Source organism: Carex rostrata, chromosome 11, assembly GCF_964058835.1.
Source record: "Carex rostrata chromosome 11, lpCarRost1.2, whole genome shotgun sequence".
Taxonomy (NCBI): domain Eukaryota; kingdom Viridiplantae; phylum Streptophyta; class Magnoliopsida; order Poales; family Cyperaceae; genus Carex; species Carex rostrata.
This window is the reverse complement of record NC_135928.1, coordinates 8485420-8497237: the sequence shown is the minus strand read 5'-3', so window position 1 is coordinate 8497237 and position 11818 is coordinate 8485420. Positions and strand designations below refer to the sequence as shown.

At 33.7% G+C, this 11818-nt stretch overlaps 3 protein-coding genes across 4 annotated transcripts in view; 1 reads left to right on the top strand and 2 right to left on the bottom strand.

The window, feature by feature from the left end:
- LOC144562064 (large ribosomal subunit protein eL42z/eL42y) overlaps positions 1-6562 on the bottom strand; it is a 78648-nt gene extending 72086 nt beyond the window's left edge. The window contains exons 1-4 of one of the 2 annotated variants that reach the window (XM_078311197.1): positions 6402-6562; positions 5678-5857; positions 5157-5231; positions 5005-5063 (exon numbers count right to left, since the gene is read on the bottom strand). In XM_078311197.1, the coding sequence (XP_078167323.1) occupies positions 5005-5063; positions 5157-5231; positions 5678-5857; positions 6402-6404 (317 nt within the window). In that variant the 5' untranslated portion in view covers positions 6405-6562. Of the gene's footprint in view, positions 1-4778; positions 5064-5156; positions 5232-5677; positions 5858-6401 lie in introns of those variants that run through there. The other variant, XM_078311196.1, reaches the window with a different exon arrangement.
- A 1323-nt stretch (positions 6563-7885) lies between these two features.
- On the bottom strand, positions 7886-10650 carry LOC144562066 (zinc finger, C3HC4 type family protein). The gene is made up of 3 exons (XM_078311198.1): positions 10505-10650; positions 10280-10390; positions 7886-8221 (listed from the first exon to the last, which is right to left on the bottom strand). Exons 1-3 carry the CDS (start codon positions 10523-10525, stop codon positions 8108-8110), a joined length of 246 nt encoding a protein of 81 aa, XP_078167324.1. The 5' UTR covers positions 10526-10650; the 3' UTR covers positions 7886-8107.
- The window catches only part of LOC144561398 (WPP domain associated protein), a 29244-nt gene continuing 25533 nt past the window's right edge, over positions 8108-11818 (top strand). Inside the window, exon 1 of the mRNA XM_078310364.1 lies at positions 8108-8248. The gene's annotated coding sequence lies outside the window, so the exon portion shown is untranslated. The remainder of the gene's footprint in view (positions 8249-11818) is intronic.

Sequence of the window (11818 nt, the reverse complement as noted above, 5' to 3'; positions counted from 1 at the left end):
GAGAGAGATGCAAACGAGATCTCTCGTGTCAAATCATCCAGCAGGTTGGTGATGATTTAATTTAAATTGAGGGAATATGTATTTGATTAGATCCTTTAATTTTATTGTATTGCCCCGTTAGTTTTACAGTATTCATCTTGTCATTTTACAGTATTCATCTTGTGAAAATCTAGAGGAAAATAGATGATAGAGAGGTGATATGGAGTATTGATTTGTTAATTTTACAGTATTGCCTTGTTAATTTTTACAGTATTCATCTTGTCATTTTACAGTATTCATCTTGTGAAAATCTGGAAGAAAGAGATGATAGAGAGGCGATATGGAGTATTGATCTGTTAATTTTATAGTATTGCCCCGTTAATTTTACAGTATTCATCTTGTCATTTTACAGTATTCATCTTGTGGAAATCTGGAGGAAAGAGATGATAGAAAGGCGATATGGAGTATTGATTTGTTAATTTTACAGTATTCATCTTGTAAAAATATGGAAGAAAGAGAAGATAGAGAGGCTTCTTACTCATCCGAACAAAATTCAATTGAAAATTCTACTGTATACAAGATTCAATTTTACAGTTCTGCTGATTCAATTTTGCAGTATACAAGATTCAATTGAAAATTTTACTGTATACAAGATTCAATTTTACAGTATACAAGATTCAATTTTACAGTATACAAGATTCAATTGAAAATTTTACTGTATACAAGATTCAATTTTACATTATACAAGATTCAATTTTACAATATACAAGATTCAATTTTACAGTATACAAGATTCAACCCAGTGCGGACGCTAATAACTAACTCTAACTGCCAATAACTTCCTATAACTGTAATTTCCGAAAGTACAGTTTGAAAGTACATTTATTTTGTCCTGTTGTGCAAGTTGCAATCTTTTTCTAACTATCATGGGACCACTTCAAATAGTTACTGGATGTTTTGTGATTAACTGATATACTTTATGTGATATATTGTATAATTATACAGCATGTAGAAGTAATTTTACAGTATTCGCGCAAGTCAAAGCTGTGGACAAATGGTGGACAAAAGGCTGTGGACAATTAGACGCTTCCATTAATTATATACTTTTTGACCTCAATCAATTTCATGCTAATTATATAGGGAAAATGTTTGGACAATAACCTTATCTAACATGTTATTAATGGATCTGACTAGTATAACATTAATGTCATTTCAGCCTATATAACAACAATTCCAAAGTCTATTGAATCGACTTCAAATGGGGAATCCAAACCATTCATTAGTTGTGTGTTTGTATGCAAAATTTATAATTTTTCGAATTTATTTAGTATCAAAATCGAAATAACCTTACCGACCGAATTTTTATATATTATGAATTTGGTATGGACCGTCCCAGTTTATTTCTTAATTAATTGCTTTAAATACTTTGATTTATTTCTTATAATTCTAGTTTATTTCTTAATTAAGTTGACTCAATCAAGTTCTTTTTTTCTTTTAATTTTCCATTATTTTCTGTTAGGTTTTGGTGCTGTCACTTTTGTAAAGGACAAGCAGGGAACCTACTTGATTATAACATTACTTGAAATGTAAGCACGTACACTGAAAAGAAAAATCCACTTGCTGATGATATTTATAAAGTCACCTTCCAAGAAATTTAGTCGACATAAATTCCAATTGATAGCAAGGAAGACCAGCAGACAATTAAACAGGGAGCCTTATGTATTTATGTGCTGAAATTCTGATGTGTCATTGATTAAATACCATGTGCGGATCTTATTTATTGGGGCTGCAGAATGCCTCTGTAGTCTGAATGTTTTTAAAAAAATTTCCAAAACCGAAATGATTTGGTTTTTTTATGCTAGAAATAAATATTTTGGAGCTAGAGATGCAGATTCATTTCAGGGTCTCCCAATTCTGCATTTGGATGGAGCAAGAATAGCACCAATCAGAGAATAGCACTAATCCACTATTCATTGTTTGTCTTATATGAATTAGCTCACTATTTGACTAACCCAACCAAAAGTTAGATTAGTTATTATTCTCAAATTTGAGATTAACTCTATTCTTGTTTTATTCCTTGTTTCATCAAAACGTACCGTACATGCATAGATATCTAATAGCAACACTTCATAGAGAAGCCGGTCTCACAAATTAAGTGCTACTTTTAATTTTCATAGGCACCAAATTAAAATTTCCTCACGAGTAAGGTACTTAGCGACTGAACTAATATTATTTTTCTAACATTTTAAGTATTTGACTTGTCTTTTTTAAAAAGATTTACAGAAACTACAAAGTCGTCAGGAAAATCGCAAGTATTTTGATCTGTCAATCACAAAAATGACATCCACCATGACGCATATTAACACTTTGACCGTATAACTTGGGAGAAATTTCACTTATACGGAATAAAATATAAAATTACATATTTCCCGAAATGCACTTGTAACTTGGGAGGAAATTAACGTATATCCGTAAAAAAATAAACTATAAAATTACATATTTTACTCTGAAATTCTAATAACTCACATTTTTTCTAATTAATCAAAAATTAAAATGAATTATGTTCAATATCTTATAAAATATAATTAATCATCTAATTATGCTTTCCGAGTTAAAGGGAAAAAATATTGTTACAACTTCTGAAGTTACTTGATCTCCATGCCTCAAAAAAATTGATTGAGGTAAATTACAATTCATAGCAAATAAGATCAGCACATAAATGGAAAGTCACTTCACTATGAAGGAAAATTGTAAAGGACATCATAGTAACAACTTGATGCTTTAGGAAAAGTTTGATGAGGTTAAAAATTTGTGATTCAGAAATAATTCATAATTATACATTGAGTCCGGAACAAAGACCTTAGTCCTAAGAGAGCAAAAAAAAAATCATGAATAAGCGTAAAATTCAAGACAAATTTATAAAATTCACAAATAATTCAGGAAAAGTTGGAAAGCCGAATAACATAGGATTGATTCCGTAACCACCCAAATTCGAACTATTCGCAAATCTTGTTACATCTAACTGTTATCTTTAAAACCACTATTCAAAATATAAAAAAAATAATCATAGACATTTGTAAAAAATGCGGCTATCAAATTGATCAATTGAGAAATCATTTAGCTTTGTACAACAATTTTTTTAACATTTAAATTTTAATCACATTTTAATTTAATTCACGTCCTATCTAAATGATCAATAACACAATTATAATTTTACAGTGAGGCTATGTACTATGCATAGCTCGGATTGGTATGTACTATGGATCATGTTTGTTTTCAAAGTTCAAATAATCGATCTGAACCATTCAATTGATCCCCATATGAAAATGTAGTTATCTAAAAACGTAAGAAAATTGCAAAGTAGTGATCTTCTACCTATCTAATAAATTATAAAAAAAATCTTAAAGAACATAAAATTTAGTTTGCAGATAAATTTTCATATGGAGATCATGTTGAACAGTCCAAATTAATAATTTAAACATTAAAAATAAAGATATTGATCGATGGTACATACCAAATTTGAACTATACATTGTACCATAGCCTCACTCATAATTTTGTTTTTAAAATTTGAATATAATTTTCAAAACGTATCATAAAAAAGTGACATATACGTTAGAATTACCTAATTAAAAAAAAAATTAATTCTCAAATTTATTGAACAATCTTCTAAATAGAAAGATCATAATAATTTTCCACAACCTGAAATATTGAATGGATTGATATGATACGAAGCAATCCAATTAAGTATTAACAGTTACAGAGAAAAGGACTACACTTGGCCTTGATTGAATTCATGAAACAAATTCATCATTGGACCGGTATAAAAATATTTCATCCTATGAGGAAACAACATTAAAATTGCTAAAGGAACCAAGAAAAAACATCTATTGCATATCAGAATTTGAAGAGAATGTAATATCCATGAATACTATTCAGGAAAACATATTGTCATCATGTTTAGTTTTGAATGGCTATTGCATTCAGCATTTTGAGAGATTTAAGATTACAATGTTTGGTTTAGTGTACATTGCAATAGCTATTGGAATTCAAGAAATCAACATTCAATTGTTAATATACTTTATAACATGAATCTACCATTATTTCAATCTACCAAATCACAATATGATAACATTCGATTAAAACATGAATCTACAATTATTGCAGTTAAGTTTCCAACAGTGCTAAGTTTCTGTGAGGTAGATCAATACTTGAAAATACCTTGAAAAGGTCATCACTAACCCCAGCATATTACAAATTAACTAATTTATTAAAGGAAAAAACAAATAAAACAGTTATTTTGTTGGTTGGCCAGACCAGTATTGAGCTGAAGACCCGGAAGCCTAGCAAATGACAAGAGGGAAAAAACGCATACTGAAAAGTCCAAATATTGGAAATTACTGCAAAAATAGCTTGAGGAAATCAAACCCGTACCCTCTTTCTAGAACACAACCTTTAGCACTAGATCTAGACAATGTGATTGGCCGTGTAAGAGTTACCCATTGACTACATATATTTGTGATTATATCATACATAACATCCTATTGTACACATTATTTGTTGTGTCCTACCAAATTTAGAGCTACCAACTACTGGGTCATATGGCTAAACCAAAAAAGACCAAGAACCTATTTTTTTAGGATATTTGTACCACCCAATTTATATTCTCCTCTAATTGAAATGCATTTTTGTATTAAAATAAAGACGTGCCCAGAACCATGCCGTGTCCTTATTTTTCAAAAGATTTCATGCCATGTATTGTCTGGTCGTGTCTGGTACCCATGTCAATATTCATGCTACTAACACAACATACTTCATATAAGCAACACTACATCATGTCCCAATTAATACAGAAAACCACACATTCATGACTGTAAAAAGAGGGGGCAAAATAAAAAATAACTCAGCTAATTTGTCAAAAACAGGCAGTAGCATATATTCTCTGACAGACTGAAAGAGAAAGCACTAAGAAAATAAAGATAATACCCTCTAAAAGGGGTAAATGATGCAACAGACAGAGCAAACTTAGAAGAGAGAAGTGCCCTTGCCCTTCTTGTCTCCACCAATCTCAAAATGTTTGCATCTCTGCAATACAGAACATAACAATATTTTGAAAATTAAGCACCACTAAAAATAAGGGAACCTAAAAAATTGAACAAAAAAAAACTGAAAAGATACCTTGATAGCTTTCTGGGAGAAGTGCTTGCAGCTCTGGCACTGCAGCTTCAGCACAATCTTCTTTGTGGTTTTAGCCTAAAATGAGGATAAGTTAAATCTACTAAAAGAAAACTTGCATTATAGAACCAAGGATTCTAAATCTTGACTCCTTGCATAACATGTAAGATAAGTTTTGCATGCTGGTAACACAGTAAAGTACTTTGTCCTAGTGATTAAAGCTATTACGGCCAAAAGTTCACAAATTCAAAGGAGCAGAGATAGAATTATTAATGTGTTCCTTCTTTTACCAGCTAGAAAGAAGAAACATTAAAAGATCTTTTCACATTTGCTTTAAAATGACAGCAGCCATTTATAATGATCCAAATACCCCGACAAACCGACCCAATAACATCTTATATGCTAGACAATTTCTTGTGAGCCAGAGCCAATACTAACCCTAGGTAAACTTATTCAGGGACAGCAAGATAACCAGAATGAATGAAGTAGTTTATGCAGTATATAAATAAAATAAAGACAGGTACCTTCTTGTGGAAGACAGGCTTGGTCTGACCACCATAGCCGGATTGTTTGCGGTCATAACGGCGCTTTCCCTGTGCTGACAGACTGTCCTTTCCTTTTTTATACTGCGTGACCTTGTGTAAGGTGTGCTTGCCACACGCCTTGTTGCGACAGTATGTCTTCTTTGTCTTAGGCACGTTCACCTTCAATCAATAACAAAATTCATAAACCTTTAGGAACCATTGTGTAACTATGACATGTATTGTTGTTAAAAACCGCCAACAGAGAGAAACTGTGTACTAAGGTTATGAATTAGGCGGTTGTAATTTACTCAATGTGTCAATTAAGTTCAATAAGCCATGAATGGTAAAACAGAGAAATAAATTGAGAAAAAAAGATATGATTGTACAAAATGGTAAAATATGAAAAGTTTTTTGGCCAATCCATGCCTTGATGCGCACAATTAAGGCAAAGTATGAGACACCTCAAATCAAGTGTAAAATCTGCAAAGATGAATGAAATCTATCTAACATGTCGTAAGGGAACTAAAATGAAATAAGATTAGCAAACAACACAACTTCTCGAGTTAAAAATGCTTTAAACAATCGAGTTTTCAACTTTGGCATAGGTTCTGAAGCATCTAAAATCAGAATCTCGATCACACAGGCTTACATTCGATTGAATATCTTAGTATGAAGATCTGAAAAATAAAAGGAAGACATCAAAAAAGAGAACAGAAGAAGGTACCATTGTGGCGTTGGTAGGATCTGAGTCTTTTCTCGGCGCGGCTGCGTACAAGCAATACCTTCAAAACCCTAAATCCAGACGACAGGGAAATAAATAGACGCTGGACGACCCTATATCCGGACCAATTTGGGCCTTACTAGGCCCAATTTAGAATATACTGATCCCTTTAATATTCGTGCGGATTTCTAAGCAAACGGTCTGGATCTAAACTCAAAGTTTGAGGTACTGTAGGGGATCCGAATTCACACACGCCGCCGCCTGAGCTTGTACCACGACTATCCTAGGTCGTTTTTCTTTTTTATTTTTCTTTCTTGGTTGTTTGGTCCAGATGGACCGGGCTATCGGCGTACTAAAGGTTACATTTCTGGACCTAAATTAAACTTCCTTTGTTTAAGTGTTTTTTAAACTTACCTAACCCTCAAATTAAATTCCAAGTTTTAATCTATGTTTAAAAAGATTGACAGCATTATTTCAAGCTTCTTCCTTTTTGTTAATAACTCACAAATATTACAATTGCAATGCCATTATAATTTTGAGTACAGATTGAAGCATAGTAACAACTTAATGATTCGGAAAAGGTTCGGCAGGATCAAAAGTTCGTGATTTGAAAATAATTCGGATATAATTTCAAAATAATTTGGAATTATACATTAAGTCTGGATCGGAGATATTAGTTCCAAGAGAGCAAAAAAGAAAAGTTCGGAAAACCCAATAATAAGCAGATTGATTTGACAACCACTCAAATCCAAATTATTTGTGAATCTTCAATCTTGTCACTATGAATTGAAGGACATGCTATCAAATTATTTAATATTAGCCCTTCTTATAGAAAGAAATTGCATGAAATTTATTCATCCAACCCAGAATCTCAATCTTAATTTTCTAGTTCCTTAAACTGCATGTAGTTGGAGGAAATGTTTACTCTTGATCAATTTTCTCATAACACTTTAGAGAAAAGCTTTGTCCTAAATTCCCGGTAAAAGTTTTGTGCATGATGGACAGAGATCACAACATCAACAGCAACAAGTCAAATAACTCAAGCATACGAGTAGAACTAGGGTGCTCTTAAGCTCACCAAAGTGTTTGGTGAGCTTGACTCTAAAACCCATCAAATCAATTTCAAATGACGAATCCGAACCGTTAGAACCCGCCTACTTTACGTGTGATGCGTCTACATGTGAAATTTTTAAACATTCGAATTAGTTTAGTATAAAGTCAATTGGTCAAAATTAGAAGGTTAATAAATTAATTTTAGTGCATTCATTTTTTGAACGTTTTTTGACCGCTTGACTTTATACTAAATTAATTCGAATGTTTAAAAATTTCACATGTAGACACATCACACGTAAGGTAGGCGGGTTTCAACGGTTCGGATTCGCCATTAGAAATTGATTTGATTGGTTTTAGAGTCAAGCTCACCAAACACTTTGGTGAGCTTAAGAGCACCCTAGTTCTACTCCAAGCATACACAGTAAGTCACAATATAGAAGACTGCAGCAATATCAGAACCAATTGTAAAACTGGTAAGAGATGTTAATAACATGACAGTTTATTGCCCTCAAACATTACAAACAGATATAAAAGAAGTTTTGTTTAATGACCATATTGGCATATCAAAAATGCAGAACCCCCACAAAAAGCTAAATTAATCAACCTTTTTTACCAGTTTTAAAAAAATAATTTAGCTTATTTATTCTTTTGTCAAATTACCACCCCCTGGAGCTGAGAAACTTAACAAGCTGGCCAAGTGTCAAGTCCACAGTTTCGTTCCATGCATGAGCTAGATCTGATGATGCATTTCGAGGAAGAAGCTGTATAGGCTGAAGAGGATAGAAAAGTTTTAATTAGTTTTACTGCCATAAGCTTGCCTTGAAGAAAATAATTGCATAATGAAGAAAACTGTAAACAAACACAAGAAAACAAAAATCTCTAAAGCTTATTCTATGATTTCATTATCAAGAATGATTTAATGGGTGTCTTTTCAAACACCAAAGTATCGGATATTCCCTGCAAAATGAGAAATGTAACATGCTATACTCTAACATGAAAGCATGACATAAGACTCATAATTTTACTATAACTAGTGTGATAACTACCCCCAGCTTTTCTGTTTTTCTTATTTGGGCATTGTGGGGGCAGGGACCCACAAAACAGCAGAGATGCACCTGCACTGATCAGCACCACACTGAAGGACCTTTGGGAGGGGAGAATGCTAGGCAATAAGTTAATAATTGTTACCAGAATAACATATGTACATTCATGCTTCATCCTCCTTTAAACAGAAATTTGCACTAATGAAGGGAAGACAGTGTAGGCATCTTCCATCTTCCAATGGTATATGTGATATGTCCTCTGCTTGTAGAGATATGCATACTATCTATAATTTCCAGAGCCATACATAATCATCACTGGAATATTGGTTTTGGTCTCTGGACAACACCAAAGGTGCCAGATTGGTTCATGAATTGTTGTTTGGATTCAATTGGCCCTCAAACTTCGTAAGTGAACTTTTGGATCTTCTGTTCCTTTACAGGTTAGGTGTGTTAAATTGGAGTTGCATTATGTCCCAGGTCAATATAACATAGGGACCCTCCTCTCTATTGTTTATTGTTCCATTCTTCCTCTATATGTTTTTTGATGGTTTACTGCATCCGCACTACTGTGAAAGGATTTACCCTTCCCGCCCCCCTCCCTAACACCTCACAGTGTCTGCCCCTCTTTCCAATGTCACCTTGTCTCATCTACCAACACCTAGCCTAACCCGTGTTGTGTTATCCATAGGGCTTGCACCACGTCAACTTTCCAAGCTGCTGGGGCCCCCCTCCAAAAAAAAAAAAGAAAAAAAGAAAAAAAAAGGACGGAAGGTCTCAGCCTCATCAGGTCCCGTGTTACATCGCCATGTGTGCTTGCTGAAACCACATTACATCTCAATCCGATTTTCTCGCTATATCACGTCATCAGATCCCCTCTCCAAGCCCCCAATGCCAAGGATCTGGGAAAAGTGATGTTTACATGACTAATCTGAGAAGGCAATGAGTCAACACGAAAGATGGCGGACAGAAATAGATACAGGCTTGAACAAAAAAGTAAGGGAGAAAACGGAAGCAAAGAAAGAGAGAGATAGTTGGGGAAGTGAGCCTCAAGAAAAGGATTACTTGTGTTTCTACAAGTCTGAAGGACCAATTTGGTTGAAATGAAAATTCAGGAACAAATATGTTTTTTTGGGCAAATTATGAGGAACAATAACTCAAATTTCCCTACAACTTATATTCAATTTTTTGCAGACTCGGATAAAATTGACCTTCAGTTATGCACAGAGTCACAAATCACTGATGTGCTATCAACCAAAACTTGGTGCTGGCATCAATACAAAGCCTAATGAAGTCATGATTTTTTTACCCTTATTAAGTTTTGAGCCAACTACTGTTCAGGCAAGTGACAGAGTAATTTTGCTCTACTATTCAGTTAACCAAAACTTCATTAAAGTCGTGCAATATCTTATGATTTGGTCATTTCCAATAACTTCAATGGCTAAAGAAGTGCTTACTGCATGCTTTCTGATTTATTTTGCACCAATTGCTCATCCCATCAGTATGTCCAAATTTCATAGAAGGATTTGAATAGTTCATATTTCCGATTTACCAGTACCGCCAGTAAATGACTACTCAAGCTGTAACATACTGAAACTTTCTATATAACAACATAATTCCTAAATTTTTTTTTTTTTATCACAAATCCAATCATAATCAAACATTTCTGAGATATTTACTCAAATTACTTTTCTCAATTGAGATCGATTAAAACCAAAATAAAAGACTAACCAGACGATCAATTTACACTATAAACCAAACAAAAACAGCTTTGACTTGAAATCAAACCTCGAAGCTAGTAGAATCACACTCATGGAGAGATCTATGGATTCCCCTTCGCTGATAAAACACTATGACTCCCGTAAAAACAGCACCTAAAGAGGCCCCAAGGATTCGCTCCTGAATCAAACAATGGCATTAAGGAATAGTTACAGCTTTATTTTATTTTTGGTTTCTAAGCAATTGAAATAAATAGACGCGATAATCGAAAACAAGCTTAGATCAAGAGGAAACCTGAGCGAGAATGCTAATCATTTCTATGCAATTCTGTTGATTTTTGTGGAAATGGAGAAGCTCGCGTTCGATGGAAATGGGGGAACGAAAAGAAAAAGAAAAATCGCTTGGAAAGCTTAACAAATGCTTTCTACGAACAGTCTGGACCAGGCTCCAAAATGGGATCCATTATCCATTCTCCCTTTTTTAAATGGACATCTCTATTTTCTTTTGTAAGGCCCAAAATCTACAGGCCGTTTCTACATTTATGGGCCGACCTTCGGAAATTAAATGACCTGATAACTGATAAGGCGAATAAATTTTGTAAGGCCCATAACCTACAGGCTGTGTTCGGACCGTATCGGACGTTTTGGGCCGTATCGGCACGTTTCAACGCGGTATCGAAGACCGTACTAACATGGTAGGGACACACCAGCTCGCTTGATACGCCAGCTAGTGTATCTGACACGTATCGTGGTCGTATTGGAGGCGTGTCAATGTCGAATATGTATTAGACATGGGTACGATCACTGTCCAAGAGTATCAGGATAGCAGAGTTTAAAAATAAAGATATAGATCCATACTGATTTGCGTATTACAAAATACCGTAATCTCAATTCTATCAGGATACCGATATACTTTTTATTTTTTTGGAGAAATAAAGCTACAGGTCCATTTCATTTAGAAACAAGTAAATTACAAAGTACTACAGTTTTCTACCTAACAGACTATTACCATTTTCAAAATTTTATATCACCTAAGGTAACTGTATGATCAGAATTAGCACTATTATTAAAGGATTCAGATGATCTCATCTGGAGCGGATCTAACTAGAAATATTATGTCACCTTAGCGAAATGGACCTCCTACCCACAGTCTTTGAAATGGAGATATCCATTGGTAATCATGATCTTTCACCACCTATCAGACGTCTCATATCAACAAGATATGAGACAGATGATGAAATTAGTGGTTATTGTACAACAAATAATATGAATACATTCCTAAAAAAAAAAATTCGACATTTATACATACCCTTTGATCAGATAATGTTTGTAATTATCAATTTTATATTATTTCATCAGTATTTGCTCCTTAAAATTGAGCCAATAATTATGGACCGTTCATTTTTGTATGATCAATCAACGGTCAATTTGCAATTGAAATATGAAATAATTTCAAATTAGTTTTTAAATGATCAAGAGAAAACATTGAATGTAGCCAACAAAAAAAAATGAAGTTTTGATATGGGGAAGCTTCGATCCAATGCGAATTGTTTGTAGCCCTATGATGTTTGTATATTCCGTCGGCTTGATAGATAGGTAAATGAACATA

Coding starts and splice junctions, on each gene's coding strand:
- LOC144562066 (XM_078311198.1), bottom strand. CDS start 10,525: ATGATTAGCATTCTCGCTCAG. Junction 10,391..10,504: donor TGATTAGCATTCTCGCTCAG/GTTTCCTCTTGA, acceptor TGTTTGATTCAG/GAGCGAATCCTTGGGGCCTC. Junction 8,222..10,279: donor GTGATTCTACTAGCTTCGAG/GTTTGATTTCAA, acceptor TATCCTCTTCAG/CCTATACAGCTTCTTCCTCG.